Here is a 14,772-nt window from a genome sequence, read left to right as displayed (position 1 = left end):
GCACATAGCTGGCCCCGACGCCGTACTGCTAGTGCCTTAAGGGGAGAGGCGCGCTCCCGACCGAGCTACGCTCGGCTCATGAGGAGACTACGTGGGGTGCGGGGGCGGGTTCGGGATTTTCGACGGATGCGGGCCAGGGCCACCGGTATGCGGGAGCCGGGGCGGGGACTGGGCCTGGGACGGGGGGTAGTTCGGGGGTGGGTGCGGGACCGCCGCCGCCGCCGCCGCCGCCACCTCCGCCTGGTGGGATGGGGTCTGGTCGGGGCGGGATGGGACCCGGGCAGGACCCGTACGGGCACCGGGACGACGTGCCGCATTTGACCACGAGGCGCACGAGCGGGCGCAGCGGAGGGGGGACGAGCGGCGGGCGCACCGGCGGGCGAGGGAGAAAGGGGTGAATATCGACCAGCCCGAGACGTCCACGGCGGTGAGCTTCCTCGGTGTGGCGGCCATCCTGGCGGTTGTGGTGCTGGGGCCGTTTGTGGTGACGGGGTGGAGGAGCAATCGCGCAACTGCGTCTGGGAGCGGGAGTGGGAATGGCTCGTCCAAGGCCGGGGAGAGGGAGAAAGAGAATGCGAATAATAGCAAGCAAAGGGAGAAGGAAAGGGGGAGGTGATGTATTCCATATTACAACCAAGTTGTACGACTACCATGCATTTACAAAGTTACCTACGCTGCGGTGAATCAAATGGACCATCCATCGCTCGCAATTTACAAATGCGCTACCGAGAAGTCTACCGTACAATACAACACGTTGCAATCATGCACGCTGAGTAAATTGATACATGGCTACTGGGTCGTGCCCAAGCAACCGCGACCATCCCGGAGCTCAGACCGCGAAGCTCATTCCCGACGCAAAGCCCAACGCCACCCTATCTAGCGCTAATATCTTAGGACTCAAAGGTGAAGCTCGTGCCGACCTGGGTTCAAGTTAGCATCGTGACTTGGGGTGTCATTGAGCCGAGTTAGCGTGGATCTCACCTTGTGGGTGGCCTGGTCGAGCTTCTGGGTATCAAAGGAAGCGCCAACACCGAGGGTGACGCCCTCACGGAGGAGGACGTTGTAGGCAAGGGCAGCGACGCCACGGTCGTTGATCTTGGCCTGTTTAAACGGTTAGCATCATGCAGCACCTGCTTGGGCGCGGGACGCGAAAACGCACCTTGACGAAAGAGACGGGGTCAAGGCGGTACTTGGCGGCGACCTCGAGGCCGACGGTGTTGCCGCTCTTGGAGTTCCAGGTAGCCTTGGAGCCGGCCTCGACCTGGCTGTTGACCTTGTGGTAGTAGCTGGCAGCGAAGACGCTGAGGTTGTCGGTGGCCGTGATGGCGGCGCTGTAGGTCAGGGCCTGGTAGCCGACGGCGGCGCTGTAGCTGGTGACCTTGGCCTTCTGGACGTCATAACCAGCCGAGGCACCAGCGAGGAAACCCTCATGGCCGACGATGGCGTCAATGTTGGCGGTGGGGCCCTTGAGCAGGTCGACGAAGGCACGGCCGTGGAAGTTGGGCTGCTTGAAGTGCAGGTTGAACTTAGCGCCACGAGCCTGGGTGGCCGGGAGGAAGGCGAAAACACCCTCAGCCTTGAGGCCCTTGGTGAGGTTGTCGGCCATCTCGACCTTGGTCTCCAGGGAGTTGGCGGTGTTCCAGGTCTGAGTGAGCGTCAAGCCTGCGCGTGTCCATTGCGTTAGCACCTGTGTCGGCTCCCACGCGTTGAGCGCCACCTTCCACTAGACGGGGCGCTGGTACAAAGCCGGTCCGCGGATGGGGCCCAGCTGGATGTCCCAGCTGGACGAAACCGATCGTTGGACCCAACGAGTCGCATATTCGGCTCGGGGGTCGTTGAATAAACATATGCATTTACCATTGGACTTGTCAACGTATTTGCCCTCGATCTGGAGACCACCAAACACTAATTAGCATCGCGATCAACCCTCAGGTCCCGAGTGGGGTTGTACGTACCGTGCCGCTGGTGGCATTGTCATGGCTGCTCTTGCCAGTGACCTTGAAGGCGACATTGTTGGGGGTGTTGCTCTTCACCTCGAGGGTGCCAGCAGAGAGGTGGTAGAAGTCCTTGTTGAGGAGCTAGAAGCGCAGAGTTAGCCATCTGTCTTGCGCGCCATTGTTGGGCAAGCTCTCGAGAAATGCCGCTTCGCCGCAAGCCACCGCGCGCGCCCGCAGCTAAGTTTCTCCGAGTTGCATCGCACGTACATCGTTCGCCGCCTTGGCGATATCCTGGAAAGACGGAACAGACATGATTGCGATTGTTGGGTATAGAGTGGGTGTGAAGGTGTTTGTGGTAGAGGATGCTTCGGAGGAAGATGAGCACAATCGGTGATTTAGGTCCGTTGTTGTCACTAGGGAATTGTTGGGGGAGGGAGGTGCCGGAAGTGCCCCACGATGTTACGAGAAATTTCTCTAAGCGCTGTGATTGGCGGTTCGGCAACAGTCGTCCATGCAGAGCTCCGGCGGCGGCCATTGGCAACCAGGTCTTCTGAAACCACGTGGGCGAGGGGTGAGTTGTGGTGAATTCTGGGACCCTAACCCCCGAACAATGAGAGACCTCGGGAGCAGACCTGCTCCCTGAAGAAGTTCATCCTCATCACAGCGATCTGTGTGATACGTATATTCAACCGGAAAAATCACCAAAAATTGATCATCATATCATCCCACACACTTGGGAGTCATGTTTGTGTCCAGACGGAGTACCACATGGAGCACCACTCAGGCACCACCCAAGACACCACCGAGGCACTCAGGGCACCACTCAGGCACCGCTCAGGCACCGCTCGGGAATAAACGCTACCTTATCTAAGTTATTGCATCTCGGCAACAAAGTGGATTGGCTTGAGGCCGGTGACCTGTCTATTCTCCAGCGTAAGGCTTTCTACACAATAAAGACTTCAGGAATGCGAGAGAGAGACTTGACGAAGGAGAAGCACGACTACCGGCACACGCAAACGGCAAATACAATAAATAGACGACGCACATCAACTTTTTTACCCAGCTCTTGAACCAGTCCTATATTCACAATAGCTGGACTAAGAACCAAACCAGTTACCCAAAAGTTTCTATGTACAGATATGACATAATTGGTCATCTTCAAGCATCCTCATACTTGGCTTGATGGATGGCGATCGCCCTGTGAAGAAATAGTCAGCCAACAATTCTCATAACCAACACTCCTAGACAACACCGCACTCACCTGCCGCTGGGGTCGGTCTGCTTCGACCACTTAGGGGTCCAGCGCATGACGGTCGAGGCGCACGACGGCGGGAAGTGCTCGTCGAACATGGTGCGGTACCAGTACCTATTCCGTTGTCAGCACCCACCACACCACCCCATAATGATCATAGGGTAAACGTACGCCTCCTTGGTATCCGGAATGTCGGAGCCCCACTCGGGCTTGGGGTTCTTCATCATCTCGTCGGTGACGTGGATCTCGGCGTGGTCCTTGAGGGCGTCGATCCACCCGTAGCCGACGCCGTCCGAGAACTGCTCCTTTTGGCGCCAGAGGATCTTCTCAGGCAGGTAGGGCTCCGTCTCAGGCTCGTCGGTGGTGTCGAAGGCCTTGCGGAGGTACCACTTTTCGAGCTTCTCGTTCGTGATCATCTTCTCCTGGGGATCGATGTTCATGGACACCTCGAGGAACTAATCGAGTTGTTAGTTTGGAAAGAAATGTTTAAGCGTCTGCAAGGTACTTACCTCCTTGTCCAGGAATGGCACGCGGGCCTCCAGACCCCAGGCCGAGGTCGACTTGTTGGCGCGCAGGCAATCGGCCAGATGCAGGTTCTTTACCCGGCGGACGCACTCCTCGTGGAAGGCGGCCTTGTCAGGCGCGCCGTGGAAGTAGAGGTAGCCGCCAAAGATCTCGTCGCTGCCTTCGCCGCTGAGCACCATCTTGATGCCCATCGCCTTGATCTTGCGCGAGAGTAGGTACATGGGCGTCGAGGCGCGGATGGTGGTTACGTCGTACGTCTCGAGGTGGTAGATGACGTCCGAGAGCGCGTTGAGACCGTCGTCAATGGTGAAGGTCATGACGTGATGCTTAGTTCCGAGGAACTTAGCCACCTCGAGCGCCGCCTTGTTGTCGGGCGAGCCGGGAAGGCCAATGGAGAAGGAGTTGAGCTGCGGAAGGAAGGTCATCGTCGACAGCTTGTTCTCGTCGTCAATACCGACGAGCCCCTCGCCCCTATCCGCATCACCCGTCTCCTCGGCGGCGCTGCCGTTAGCCGCTTCGGCCAGCTTCCTCAACCTTAGGGTTTCCCGCTGCGCAATCGACGCGACCAAGCTAGAATCCAGACCACCTGACAGCAAGACACCGTACGGGACCTCAGCCATGAGGCGTTTCCTGACCGACTTCTCGAGCGTCTCCCGCAGCAGCTTCAAGTCCCGAGGGTTCTCCGGGACCTTCTCGCCATCCCACCATGACGGTTGGAAATACCGGGTCCACTCGCCCGTCGAGCTGTCGTAGATGTGTCCCGGGGGGAACGACTCGATCTTGTCGCACACGGGGTGTAGGGACTTGAGCTCGGAGGCAAAGTAAACGGTGCCAGGTTGTTGGGATGACCAGCCCTGGTAGAGGGTGGTGATGCCGATGGGGTCGCGGGCGGCGATAGTCCGGTCTAGCTTCTTGTCGTACAGGACGAAAGAGAACATGCCATCGAGGTGCTTCGGCGCGTCGAGGCCGTATTCCATGTACTACCAACGGGTCAGCACGGGTGAGCCTCGTATTGTTTTTTCGGCAAGATATTCCTCCTTCCGCCCGGCGCACTCACCAGAGGAATGATAACCTCGCAATCGGAGGCGGTCTTGAAGTGGTAGGGCTGCTTCAATCCCTTGCGGATAAGACGGTGGTTGTAGATCTCGCCATTGACGGCGAGGACAATGCTCTCATCAGCATTGGTAAGTGGCTGCGCTCCGCTCTCTGTTTTGTATCAGAAGTTGCTCTCAAGACTGAATGCTCGGATAAGACCTATTCTGAAACCTACCAACGCCGACGATGCTGAGCCGTTCATGGCACAGAACTGTGAGTGCGTGATGTTAGCGCTGTCTCGAATTGAGCAAATTTGGCGTTTCTTCGCCAAGGGGTGCAATGCATACTCGTGTTGTGGCAGGTGACGTTGCCGCCTATGATCGCACAAGCATGTGTTAGCTCAACTTGTTTATCTCGTGTGACTCAAGAATCGGGAGGAAAGGGGCAACGCACTCCAATCAGGTCCACGATGCCGGATGCTGCGAGATAAGCAGGGTCAATTGCGCCGTTCCAATTACAGGTCTTGGGGTTCAATTCTCGGGGACAGCATACGCCTTGGAAAGCTTCAGAGCTGTAGACTTGAATTTGGCCACGTCAGGGTGGCTGTTGGCAAAAGTTAGTGGATGCGCTCCTTTGCGAAAAATGTTGTCGCGATAACGACGGCTCGGCAGGCAGAGCGCGATAGCGGGGCAAAAACTACCCCTCCATCCAAGGGGCACGGCGCAAAGCCACGCGACAGAAACGGGAAATCTGAGAGACGACTCACTTGTGACAAGCGAAGATGCCACACATCCTGAAGGTTATCTTCTAAGGACTCGGTTCGTAAAGGCGGCTATGGAATTGGGACCTGAGGAGGAATCGCAGGCGTTGAGGAGCGGAGCCTGGGTATCGATGTCAGTGAGCAGACGAGCCTTTATGCTGGTGCTCAGCGGCGCGGGGGAGCTGCAATGGGTGGCAGAGAACGATGGGTAGGGAGAGGTGGACGTGGGGAGTTGTTCGTACAAGAGAGAAACCACAAGCAAGCCGGGTGGGATCAGTCGGGGAGGTGAAAGGTGGACAAAAGTCAAGAACAGAAGAGTCACACGCCTCCTCGGAAAATTGTGTGGTGTCCAAATTCGGCTACTTTCGATACATCCGCCGTCTCGCCCCCGGGACCCCCAGACAACCGCAAATTTTAGCTACTTGACTAAGGGTCCCGGTCCCAGAACCCGGCCGCCCAGCCGTGTCCACCGCCCGTTGTCAATCAGTGTGAGCAAGTTGGCCCGCCGAGCTGGGGACAGAGCTCCAGCAATGGACAACCGGAGAGTCACAGTCCCTGGCCGATGTCGGGTGTGGTGTTGATTGGCCCACCAATCCGGGCTTGAGTTCCACTCAGGCCATTACCTAAAACAAGGCCTGATAAGGGAGACGGGAGGTATGGGCGGTTCGACGACAAAATCTGTAAAACGACAACGAGCCCACGCGAGGTACTGTGCCCGTGGAGAGGGATAAGAGAGAGGCGTCGGAAACTGCATGTTGTGAAGCTGGAATCGCCAACCGGGAGAGTCTTGGAGGCGTGAGATCCCGCAACTCCATAGTGGGGGTCTGGCCAATCAGTCGATGGGGCGGAGCTGAAGCCCGCGGGGCGAATGCGACGCAAGACGGCAGAGTCCATCAACACCATTGCACCTCGGGGCGCATGTCACGGGGCCGACGATATCCATAATTTTTCTTCCTTATGGGAGCCAGCCTGGCAGGTTCCGTAATGGATTGGGCTGTGCATGTACCCTGGAGCTCCTGATGTTGCACAACCATGCACAGTATCCCTTTGGTCCCCCAACCCGGCCCAACCCAAACCAAACATTCGTAACTTGCAGTTGGAAACCATCCCGATAAATCTTGCCGTCTGAACTCCGAGTGCTGTATCACCGACCGCCATTGGTATCCCTTAACTCCGTAATCAGAACCCCCATGCCTATCCTCATCCCATTGGCGCCGAGCGAACGGTTGACCCGTTTAGCCTTCTACGGCGCGGCGTTCTCCCGCACGATCTGCTTGATGCGCCTCTCGTACTGCACGCGGTCCCGCTTGAACATGTTGTACGCCTCTGCCTGAGCCGGGGACTCCGGGTTGGGGTCGTCGAGGAGGTCCTGGACACCAAGGAGGATTTGTTTGATCGTAATCGCCGGCTTCCACGCTTCCTCCTCGTTCAAGATAGAGAGGCAAACCGTCCCAGAGGGGTAGACGTTGGGGTGGAACAGCGGTGGTACGAACTTGCCTGCATAGAGGGGCGTATGTTAGCTGCGTGACTGAGGTGATCGCGAGGCGCGCAACAACTGGATCGACTTACACTTGGGGGGCTTCGTGGGATATTCTGCAGGGGATCGACCGGTTAGCGGTTGTCATGGCTTTTAGTAAAACGGGGGGAAGGGTTCGCGTACCATCGGGAAACGTTACCACCAGCTTGAACAGGCCGCCCTCCCAGATGGTCTTCTCCTTGCCAGGAATCCCACATTCCCAAATCTTGAGGTCAAGTACACCCTGAGAGTTCTTCTGGGGCCGGGCATAGAAGCCAAACGGATGGTCCTTGCGCCACTGCTTCCTACAGCGTGGAGGGCGGGTTAGTGAGGCCGTCGCAGGATCGTGTTAACATGGGCGGCAGTCGCCAACGTACCGCTCCTCCTGCAAACGATTCTGGCACAACGACATTTCGTCAAGTATTACGAATCCTCGATTTTGCAAAACGTGCTTCGATGAATGAGTACCGCAGAGGCGTAGAGACGGAGATGGTTGACAACTCGAATGCGTTGTCTGTCTGAGGCGTGGGAAGATGGGTTGATGTGGGAGTGAGAAACAGATGGCAATCCTGTTTTCTCGCCAGTTGAGAATACGCACTGGGAGAGAGGTCAGAGTGCAAACCCTGGAACGGGAAGCACGGGTGATGGATGCGCGTTGAGTGCGTGCAAATGGTAGATTTGCAAGGGTTCATTCACATTGATGGCCGAAATTCTAAGTTCCGCACGGACCGGGCTTGCTGCCTTTCTCCGTCCCAAAACAGAAGGCGGAGAAGGGCCCGGCTCGGTCCAAGGCGGGGGGGCTGAGTGTGGGGCGCTGGGATTTGAATGTGGGGTGCTTGCATGAGATGGAATCCCCGGGCTGCTTTTAAAACCTTACATACCTAAGTACCTATGTCAGGCACATAAGTATTGAGAGGGGATAGCCAAGGAGTAGGATTGTTAAATTCTCTGAAACTGCATTCCAAGGAACAATATGTACTCCGGAAAAAAAGGTAGTGCGGTCGGGGACTTTAATGATTATGAATTACACTCAACCCCGCCAAGGTTCTCCCAGCATGAGAGTGCCCGCGTAAAATACCTAGGTACCGACCTGCCTAAGTAAGGTACCTAGGTAGGTACACGGTATTTGGTAGAAAGGATATATGGGGGCAATAATATCTGTGTGTATTGTGAGACCAAACGAACAAGGTTTTGCGGCCCTGTATACGGAAGAATATATCAGTCTAACAAGGTTCCCAAACCCCGAGAGCGGGACGAACGAGACATCAGCCGGCCGACCCTCGGTGGTGGGGCGGTGGCTTTGGCACATGCAAATCCCGAGGAGAGGGATGCCACCTTCTCTCCAGAAACACGTCGTTCTAGCCTGTTACGCTGCGTTTCGCTTACCCCAATTTTATTGCGACCCTTCTTCCCAGATATCTCCAACGTGGGGCTTCTACCTCGGTACACACACGCTCCTTTATCACCCCTCACAGTCCACACCCTCAACGACTTCGACATCACGCTACTATGGTTTCAGCTGCTGGAGATATAGGCGCGCCTCCCAAGGAGGTAGAGAGTAATGCGCCCGCCGTGCCAAAGACGGAACAGCCCCAAGCAGCAACAATAGAGGATGTTGACGATGTCCCCGACCCGGACGAGGATGATCTCGACGATCTTGATGGTAGGCATCTGCTGGGCGCGCAAGACAGGAGCATGTGGCCTAACCACCTTGATTAGATATGCTCGACGACTTCTCAGCCGCGAAGGTCGAACCGACAAAGGCCGAGGTTCCTCTAGGGCCAACGAAGCCTCCCGCTGCCGTGGTGGCTAACACACAGGAGGGGGAGGACGGGGAGGAGGGTCTAGATGAAGAGTTTGCGAAGCAACTTCAGGCCGGTATGGCAGATCTACTTGGAGGGTTGGGAGACTCGGCGGAGATGCAAGCCCAGTTCGAAACCATATTCAAGGAGCTCGGTGCTTCGGCATCAGCGAGCGCAAACAACACCTCAACAAACCCCACCCCACCGACCGCCGGCGGCAGCTCTTCGACCGCAGGTGCTACCAACGCGGACTCTTCCTTTCAAGAAACCATCCGACGTACGATGGAGCGCATGCAGTCCTCGGGTGACCAAGCAACAGCTGCGGCCTCGGCCGAAGGCACCGAGGACTTCCTCGCCGAATTAATGAAGCAAATGCAAGGCGCCGGGGTCGACGGTGGCGAAGGTGGCGAGGAGGAGTTCTCCAAGATGCTCATGGGCATGATGGACCAGCTCACAACGAAAGAGATTCTTTACGAACCTATGAAGGAGCTGGATGACAAGTTTCCCGAGTGGCTCGAGAAGAACAGCGAGAAAACGTCGGCAGAGGACCTCAAACGGTACAAAGAGCAGCAGACTTTAGTCAAGGAGATAGTCCTTAAGTTTGAGGAGCCAGGCTATGCGGACTCCCACAAAGCAGACCGGGAATACATTGTCGATCGAATGCAACAGGTGAGCCGGCCATATCTCCGTTCCTTTGGTGCCGCCCTAACCATGGCCACAGATGCAAGCCTCGGGCTCGCCGCCACCTGACCTTGTCGGGGACATGCCCTCGGCCCAGGACGCATTCAATATGCCAGACGAGTCGTGCAACCCTCAATAGTGTAGCTTAGGCCCGTGATTATGGACAAGGTACTGTGGTTACAGGATAAAATGCATAGCGCTGAAGCCAAATTGAATTCTAATACCTGAACTCAATGCAACAATCTCCCAAAACGCCCCATCTACCAGATGACCTCCCGAACGCCAACTAATGTGTACACAATATTCCTACAACCAAAAAACTGGATATCCGTCTTTTACCTAGGTTGGATATCAAGTCATCTCCACATCCTGCGACCAGCTCGTCCCCATCCCCGCGTCATCGTCTTGCCGCTGCTGTTGCTGCTGGATCAAATCCATAAACAGCCCGTCATAATCCTCGTCGTCCGAAAAGTGCGCCGATTCCCTCTTCCTCTCCAAGTCCGAAACGAGCGCCTCCAGCTCGGCCTCCTCCTGCTGCACAATAGCATCGGCCATCATTGCGTCCGCGTCGCGATCCGCATATCCTCGCTGCGGTTGATGCTGTTGCTGATACTGCTGTTCATACTGCAGATACTGCAGATACTGCTGCTGCGCTAGCATCCGCAGCTCCTCCTCCTCTTGAGCTGCCAGGTCCGCGTCCATGGCGCCGAGGTATTGCGCTGCCTCGGCAGCCTTGGCCTGGTTACGTTCGCGCGTGAGGCGCCACCATTCGAGTTTGAGGAGCTGGGTTGGCGAGTTAGCTACCTATTTTATTTTGAGGTGTAATTTTGCAGTGTATTCAGTGGGGATGGGGGGTAGGAGTAACGTCAGGGAAGAAAAGTATGGGTGAAAAGACGAATAGGTGGATAACGAACCTCGTCCTCGCCACCGCGCCTCTCCCACCGCTTGTCCTCCTGTCGCTGCCGCACGTTCTGGAAGAATAAACGGCGACGGCCCTCCTGGGCGTCCTCCCGCCGTTTGACAACCGGGTTAGGACGCGGGTTTCGTGAGGCAAAGCGAAATAATTTGCTGTTATTGCTGCTGCTCGCGTTGTGATTCTCGCTGTGGGTGGGGCTGGGGTAGAATATTTGACCGCCCTGAGTCGGGGAGGACTGTGTGTGCCATGGGAGGGTGTTGAGGAGGTTGGAGTTGCATGGTGAGAGGGGTTGCGAGACTGTTTGCTGTTGATTTTGGAATGGTGGTGGTGATAATGAGGCGGCTCGAACTGGAGAAGAGGAAAGAGGCGATGGGAAAACCGGTCGGTGGTTCTGGTGGTGCCCTTGACCGGGACGACCGAAACCAAATCGTGGCGGTGTTTGAGGCATGGTTGCGAACATTGTTGTGGTTGAACTCGGTTGATTGTGAGATTGAGGTTCCTCGCTGAGAAATGGTGGAGAAAATTGACTTGTTGGTGGAGTTGGTCAGACCATTGTTGGAGTGCGGCGAAGTGGGAGATTCTCTGGTGGGATAATGTAGGATGTCAATGCCGGAGGACGCGAGACCCCTGCACGCGGCACGCGCTTGGAAGCGCGGTCACACGCGGCCAATATTGTTTAATGACAATAGGGGCGCACAGACCAGTCGTGTAATTTTGAGACGGCATCTCGTAATTTTGAAAAGCGCTAACAACTGGAACAAACAGGGTTACTTGTCTAGAATTGGGTTAGGGTTAGGGTGTCACGACACTGGACTGTGCTCGAGCATGGCTGCCTGCTTGAGGGTCTGTATCTTTACGCATGAGCTCTCATCGTATATCGTGAGAAAGTAACGTTTTTAATCCTCACAAGAGGCATCCGACTTGTTAATTTTCCTTTTCCATGTGGAATGGGGCTCCCGCCTGCAGTACGTGTGAAGTTCCTGTCTCTTCGACTCCTCATTAACGACAGACAACCCAGACACCTGCTCCCCGGTTCTTGATCTCAAAAAAGCCAAGCACTCAACAATCACAAAGCCAAACCCCAAATCAACATCAGCCATTCCGGGGATCAAGCCAGTTTCATGCCACCCCACGATTTGCGGCTTCGACGCCGAGGCCGTCGTCCACCCAGACGGGGGCCACCTTTGCTACACCCGCGCTAGTCATCAAATCCAAAGTGCCCAGGAATCGCTCGACCCAGGATATAATCGATGACAGCTCACCCATATCCCCTGAAGACGGATTACCATCCGGCTTACCAATTAGCCGCGATGCGCTCCCTGAATCTATCGAAATTGACTCCTCCCTCATCCCACAATCATCACCCTCTCCTGAGGAACCAGGGGAGGGACGCCCTCCCAAACGCAGACGTATATCCATAGCCTCATCCGAGCCCGAGACAGACCCATTAGTGAGCTCGCAGCATTCACAGGACACCGACCTAGGCTCGCTACCAGACGCTCCGGGCGATCGCATCTTGTCTTATTATTCGGATGTGGACGAGGAAGACTACGAGGTCGATGTCAATGAAGGCGATAGTCCAAACATCTCACCCACTCAGTCCATCCCCTCTTCCCCGACACGCCAGAGCCCCCCCACAACTGGAGACGGAGAGGAATCAGAACTTGACGACTTGGAAGACGGCACCGAAGCAGAAGCAGCAGACTCCGAGACTCCCAAACGCACCGATACGAAACCCACCTTCCGCGTAGGACCGCGCTTCAAACTCACCGAGCCACCAGATAAATTCACACTCCATCCCGATGCCTACCTGTCGGCGGATATCTTTTCACCGCAACGTCGAGGAGCAAAATATCTCCCGGGAGGGCTAGCCGCAGAGTTGCGTGACTGGCTGGTGGATGTGAAGGGTGGTGTTGACAGCGAGGGGGAGGTAAAAGCTACTTCATCTGCTCTTAGTTTTACGACTGCTGCCGGTGCGGCGAAGGTGGTGGTAGGTGAGGTCGCACGCGGTGGTCCAGGTATGACGTTGGTTTCCGGGAGTGTGGTGGATAGAGGGGCTGGAGATGGGCTACAGCAGGATGTCAACGTGAGGGTGATCCTGGCTGGGGAGGGGAGTATCGAGGGACTGGGGGACGGGGGGAGAGCGGGGAACAGGAATCAAGTTGCCCCTGGAACGGTGGTTGCTATTGAGCCGCCTGCTTGGGATGTTGAGCTTGATGGGCGGTGGGCAGTTGCGTACTGATGGGAGGTGGTGAAAGGGGCAGGGGATAATGGGTGAAACTCGATGCTCCATGGTGGAAAAGTGGGTCCATGGGAGTGGGAATTGGGAATCTGCCACCTCTTGATTGAGTCTTGGCAGGCTCTCACTTCTAGACTCACGATCTCTAACAAAAGCCTAGCTTACCGGATCCTTCAATTGGCCAGCTCTCGAGGTTGGCGTCCTTGTTTTATCACACTAATTGATGGAAGCCCGGTCTTGATCTCCCAATCGGGTGGTTTCAAGCGGCAATTCTGTCTCTCATCTAACCGAAAACTGAAATGCTTCTCTCACCACTGGTGAGGTCTTCACTGCGGTCAACCGCGAGACTACGACCATGGAAACAATCATATAGCACGACTTTCAAGAAATCCGACCCCTTAAGGATCCTTTTTTGCGGCTCAGACGAGTTCAGTTGCGCGTCGCTGAAAGCCCTACACCACGAGCACAAGCACAATTCCGACCTCATCCGGTCCGTCGATGTCGTCGTCAGACCAAGTAAGCCGACGGGAAGGGGGTATAAGGTGATCAGAGAAGGTAAGAAATATATCTATAGTAACTCCATGTATTGTGTTTCTAACACGGGGATAGTTCCTTTGCGTAGGCTCGCAGAACAGCTTAGTCTCCCCATCCATGTGAGAGACACATTCACAGGGTGGGATGTAAGTCTCCTCAACTCCTTCGTACCCTTGCCATCGATTGACAAAAGCCAACAGATGCCCAAACCAGACGGCGACCCCATCAACCTCATCATAGCCGTCTCCTTCGGCCTCTTCGTCCCTCCCCGTCTCATCCACGCCTCCAAATACGGCGGTCTCAACGTCCACCCTTCCCTTCTCCCAGAGTAAGTCACCCATCCCTCTTCACCCCTTTTCTTCCAGCCCTCCGAGAAAACCACCCCTAACCCCCCCCTCAAAAAGCCTCCGCGGTCCCGCCCCAATCCACCATGCCCTGCTCGCCGGGCGCACACACACAGGCATCACCATCCAGACCCTCTCCCCGCACGCCTTCGACGAGGGCGTCCCGCTCCTGCAAACCTCCCAACCCGGCATCCCCATCCCACCCGACTGCACCCCCACCGAGCTGCACGACCTGCTCGCCCCGCTCGGCGCCGACCTGCTCGTCCGCACGCTGCGCGGAGGGCCCTGCACGTCCCGCCCGCACGAACCCTGCCCAACGATAACACCACCACCACCACCACCAACAACAACAACAACAACAACCACAACGGCAGCACCAAACCCCACCCCCCCAACCCCCCCCAACAACCAAAACTCCTCCACGCCCCCAAAATCACCTCCCACGACAAACAACTCCTCTGGACCGCCCACGGCGCACACGAGGCCATGCGGCGGGCGGCCGTGCTCGGCTCACTCTGGACCCACCTCGGACGGAGCAGCACCACCGACGGGGGCGGAGGCGAGAAGCGGGCGATCCTAGCCGACCTGTCGGTTGTGGAGGGCCCGCCGCCCGATTGGAGGGTTTCTCCTGGGGGGGTTAAGTCTGAGTCTAAATCTACATCTACTTCTGGTGATGGTAATGGTAAGGGTGAGGGTAAGGGTGGGATCGGGTCGAAGAGGGGAGTCAGCTGGGATGGGGACGGGGTGGTGGTGTGGGTGCAGAAGAGGGCGCTTCCGCTGACGAGGGAGGCGAGGAAGGCTGGGGAGGGGTTGGTGTGGGAGGCGGAGAGTGTCACGTCGAAGTATTGGGTGGATAGGGATAGGGAGGCAGTTATTGTGCGGATGGGAGGGTCGTGGTTGAGGATTGGGATGATCAAAATGGAGGGGTCGACTTTTAAGCCGGCGAGGGTGGTTCTTGATGGGTGGGGGGCGAGGTCAGTGTGATCGTTTAGAGTTAGAGAGGGTAGTCAAATCTTGTTGAAAAGTAGAATAATTGCAGCATGGTCACAGCACTTCCGGCAAAACCCCCGTGAGCGTCGGTTGTTAGAATATCGGACTGCGTCCGTGAAAATAGTTGAGACTATATAGTACAATGCGGTTATGCCGACCGCGTCATCGCGTGCTATCCCGAAGCATGAACACAACGTCGTGTGGTAAGTCAAATAGAAGGCAGCCCCCGAGCTAGATCGCG

At 56.4% G+C, this 14,772-nt stretch overlaps 6 protein-coding genes across 6 annotated transcripts; 2 read left to right on the top strand and 4 right to left on the bottom strand.

Moving 5' to 3' along the window:
- Positions 1-890: 890 nt before the first annotated feature.
- CHGG_07045 (outer mitochondrial membrane protein porin) lies at positions 891-2,249 on the bottom strand (the record flags this gene model as incomplete). Its single annotated transcript, XM_001224700.1, has 6 exons — positions 891-920; positions 982-1,101; positions 1,160-1,662; positions 1,858-1,888; positions 1,956-2,078; positions 2,205-2,249. 6 exons carry the CDS (start codon positions 2,247-2,249, stop codon positions 891-893), a joined length of 852 nt encoding a protein of 283 aa, XP_001224701.1.
- Positions 2,250-3,095: 846 nt separating this feature from the next.
- Positions 3,096-5,541, bottom strand: CHGG_07044 (uncharacterized protein; the record flags this gene model as incomplete). The annotated part of the gene is made up of 10 exons (XM_001224699.1): positions 3,096-3,135; positions 3,199-3,303; positions 3,361-3,644; positions 3,699-4,694; positions 4,772-4,920; positions 4,985-5,020; positions 5,097-5,123; positions 5,203-5,228; positions 5,302-5,352; positions 5,516-5,541. 10 exons carry the CDS (start codon positions 5,539-5,541, stop codon positions 3,096-3,098), a joined length of 1,740 nt encoding a protein of 579 aa, XP_001224700.1.
- A 1,211-nt stretch (positions 5,542-6,752) lies between these two features.
- On the bottom strand, positions 6,753-7,437 carry CHGG_07043 (uncharacterized protein; the record flags this gene model as incomplete). The annotated part of the gene is made up of 4 exons (XM_001224698.1): positions 6,753-7,006; positions 7,079-7,102; positions 7,170-7,330; positions 7,403-7,437. 4 exons carry the CDS (start codon positions 7,435-7,437, stop codon positions 6,753-6,755), a joined length of 474 nt encoding a protein of 157 aa, XP_001224699.1.
- A 1,097-nt stretch (positions 7,438-8,534) lies between these two features.
- On the top strand, positions 8,535-9,647 carry CHGG_07042 (uncharacterized protein; the record flags this gene model as incomplete). The annotated part of the gene is made up of 3 exons (XM_001224697.1): positions 8,535-8,688; positions 8,745-9,496; positions 9,549-9,647. 3 exons carry the CDS (start codon positions 8,535-8,537, stop codon positions 9,645-9,647), a joined length of 1,005 nt encoding a protein of 334 aa, XP_001224698.1.
- A 212-nt stretch (positions 9,648-9,859) lies between these two features.
- CHGG_07041 (uncharacterized protein) lies at positions 9,860-10,872 on the bottom strand (the record flags this gene model as incomplete). The annotated part of the gene is made up of 2 exons (XM_001224696.1): positions 9,860-10,312; positions 10,423-10,872. The coding sequence occupies 2 exons, from the start codon at positions 10,870-10,872 to the stop codon at positions 9,860-9,862; spliced, it is 903 nt and encodes a 300-aa protein (XP_001224697.1).
- Positions 10,873-11,249: 377 nt separating this feature from the next.
- On the top strand, positions 11,250-14,525 carry CHGG_07040 (uncharacterized protein; the record flags this gene model as incomplete). The annotated part of the gene is made up of 6 exons (XM_001224695.1): positions 11,250-11,267; positions 11,521-12,647; positions 13,037-13,218; positions 13,273-13,343; positions 13,398-13,525; positions 13,658-14,525. 6 exons carry the CDS (start codon positions 11,250-11,252, stop codon positions 14,523-14,525), a joined length of 2,394 nt encoding a protein of 797 aa, XP_001224696.1.
- Positions 14,526-14,772: the final 247 nt, after the last annotated feature.

Source organism: Chaetomium globosum, genomic scaffold (assembly GCF_000143365.1).
Source record: "Chaetomium globosum CBS 148.51 scaffold_5 genomic scaffold, whole genome shotgun sequence".
NCBI classification, from domain to species: domain Eukaryota; kingdom Fungi; phylum Ascomycota; class Sordariomycetes; order Sordariales; family Chaetomiaceae; genus Chaetomium; species Chaetomium globosum.
The sequence above is the reverse complement of the archived record's forward strand: the minus strand, read 5'-3'. Positions and strand labels throughout refer to the sequence as shown.